The sequence below is a fragment of the Laccaria bicolor genome, genomic scaffold, assembly GCF_000143565.1.
Source record: "Laccaria bicolor S238N-H82 LACBIscaffold_77 genomic scaffold, whole genome shotgun sequence".
Taxonomy (NCBI): domain Eukaryota; kingdom Fungi; phylum Basidiomycota; class Agaricomycetes; order Agaricales; family Hydnangiaceae; genus Laccaria; species Laccaria bicolor.
Window position 1 is genome coordinate 54,296 of NW_001889948.1, and position 1,752 is coordinate 56,047.

Consider the following 1,752-nt stretch of genomic DNA (forward strand, 5'->3'; position numbering starts at 1 on the left):
AAACCTTTGTAGTGTCAAAAAGCAGACACTACAAGCTGACAGACACTACTAACTTTTGTAATGAAAAGGCAGACACTGCAAACTTTTGTAGGCTCAAAAAGTGGACACTACAGACTTTTATAGTGAAAAAGCAGAGTACAAACTTTTGTATTCCAAAAAAGCTAGAATCAATCAGCTAAACAAGTGGACTACAAACTTTTCTAGTGCAAAAAGCAGACACTACAAACTTTGTAGTCTTAAAAAGCAGACACTACTAACTTTTGTAGTCCTAAAAGCAAACACTACAGACTTTTGTAATGAAAAAAGCGGACACTGCAAAATTTTGTAGTCCAAAAAAGCAGACACTGCAAAATGAAGTCTCAAAAAGAGGACATTACAGACTGTTGTAATGAAAAAAGCAGACACTGCAAACTTTTGTAGTGCAAAAAAGCGGACACTACAGATTTTTGTAACGAAAAAAGTGGATTGTCAATAACAGTAATCAAGGATATCAGTAAACTTTGTAGTCTATGTCCAACTTTTTGTAGTCTATTAGTCAACTTTGTAGTCCAAGTCCAACTAGTCTTTTGTAGTCTATCAGTAAACTTGTAGTCCATGTCTGACTTTTTGTGGTCTATTTGGAGCTCTTTACACTCCCCCACCTATTCCTACTGGACTCCTACTGGAATCCCGGACTCCTACTGGATTCTACTAGGACTCCAGCCAATTTCATATTGCCTGAACACCATACAAATTTTGCATCTCAGTCCTACTGGAGTCCTAGTAGATTCCTACTGGAATGATCCCAAATCACAAGGAATGGGTATAGTGGAGTCCAGTACAAGGAGTCCAGTAGGAGTCCACTTGGAATCCAGTAGGAATTTCCGAGTACCAGGGAGGTCTTTACCCTCCCCCACGTAATCCATATGGACTCCAGTGGACTCCAGTGGACTCCAGTGGATTCCAGTGGATTCCAGTGGCCCTCTTACCAGGCCAGATTGGCTGGCAGAATGCCCAGTCCACTGGAGTCCAGTCCAGTCCAGTCCAGTCCAGTCCACTGGACTCCCACTGGACTGCCAGCCACTTTCCTGAGTCCAGTCCCAGTCCAGTGGACTATGAGTCCAGTCAGAGTCCAGTGGAGTCCAGTGGATTCCAGTGGATTCCAGTCATTCCAGCATATTATTATTATTATATATGAATACTACTAAAAAAGCGAAAATAGACTAATTGATCAATGAATGGAAATGTTATAATTTACATATAGTGTGGGTCAGTGATAGCTGCAATAAGGATTTATGATTTTGTTCAGTCTGCGGGGTGAGGTCACGTGACTTACTTGAGGGCGTGCCATATCGTCACGTCGCCTGTTTGTGGGATGGTCACACTGCCGTGACCATCCCTTTCCCTTCCACCACCACCATTCACATCTCAACACCGCCCACGACGCCCACGACGCCCACGCCCACGCCCATGCTAACGACGCACACGACGCCCACGCTAACGACAACGACACCCCCAGCACGGAACGATGGACCAAGGACGAGGGACAACGCCCATGACGTGGCAACGTCATGGGCAAGGGGTACGTATGCCCCACCACCCCATTCCTCCGTTCTCACCACGACAGGCACGATGCCAGCAACCACCCATGCACGGCACATGAGGACGACGACACCAACACATGAGGACGGCGACAACGACGACACGTGAGCATGACGAAATGCGACGACGACGAAATGCGACGACGACGAAACACGACGACGACGACGAAAC

At 46.1% G+C, this 1,752-nt stretch overlaps 1 protein-coding gene across 1 annotated transcript; it reads right to left on the bottom strand.

Annotated features, from left to right (window-relative positions):
• Positions 1-770: 770 nt before the first annotated feature.
• LACBIDRAFT_335119 (uncharacterized protein) lies at positions 771-1,640 on the bottom strand (the record flags this gene model as incomplete). The annotated part of the gene is made up of 3 exons (XM_001890004.1): positions 771-1,092; positions 1,316-1,384; positions 1,465-1,640. The coding sequence occupies 3 exons, from the start codon at positions 1,638-1,640 to the stop codon at positions 771-773; spliced, it is 567 nt and encodes a 188-aa protein (XP_001890039.1).
• Positions 1,641-1,752: the final 112 nt, after the last annotated feature.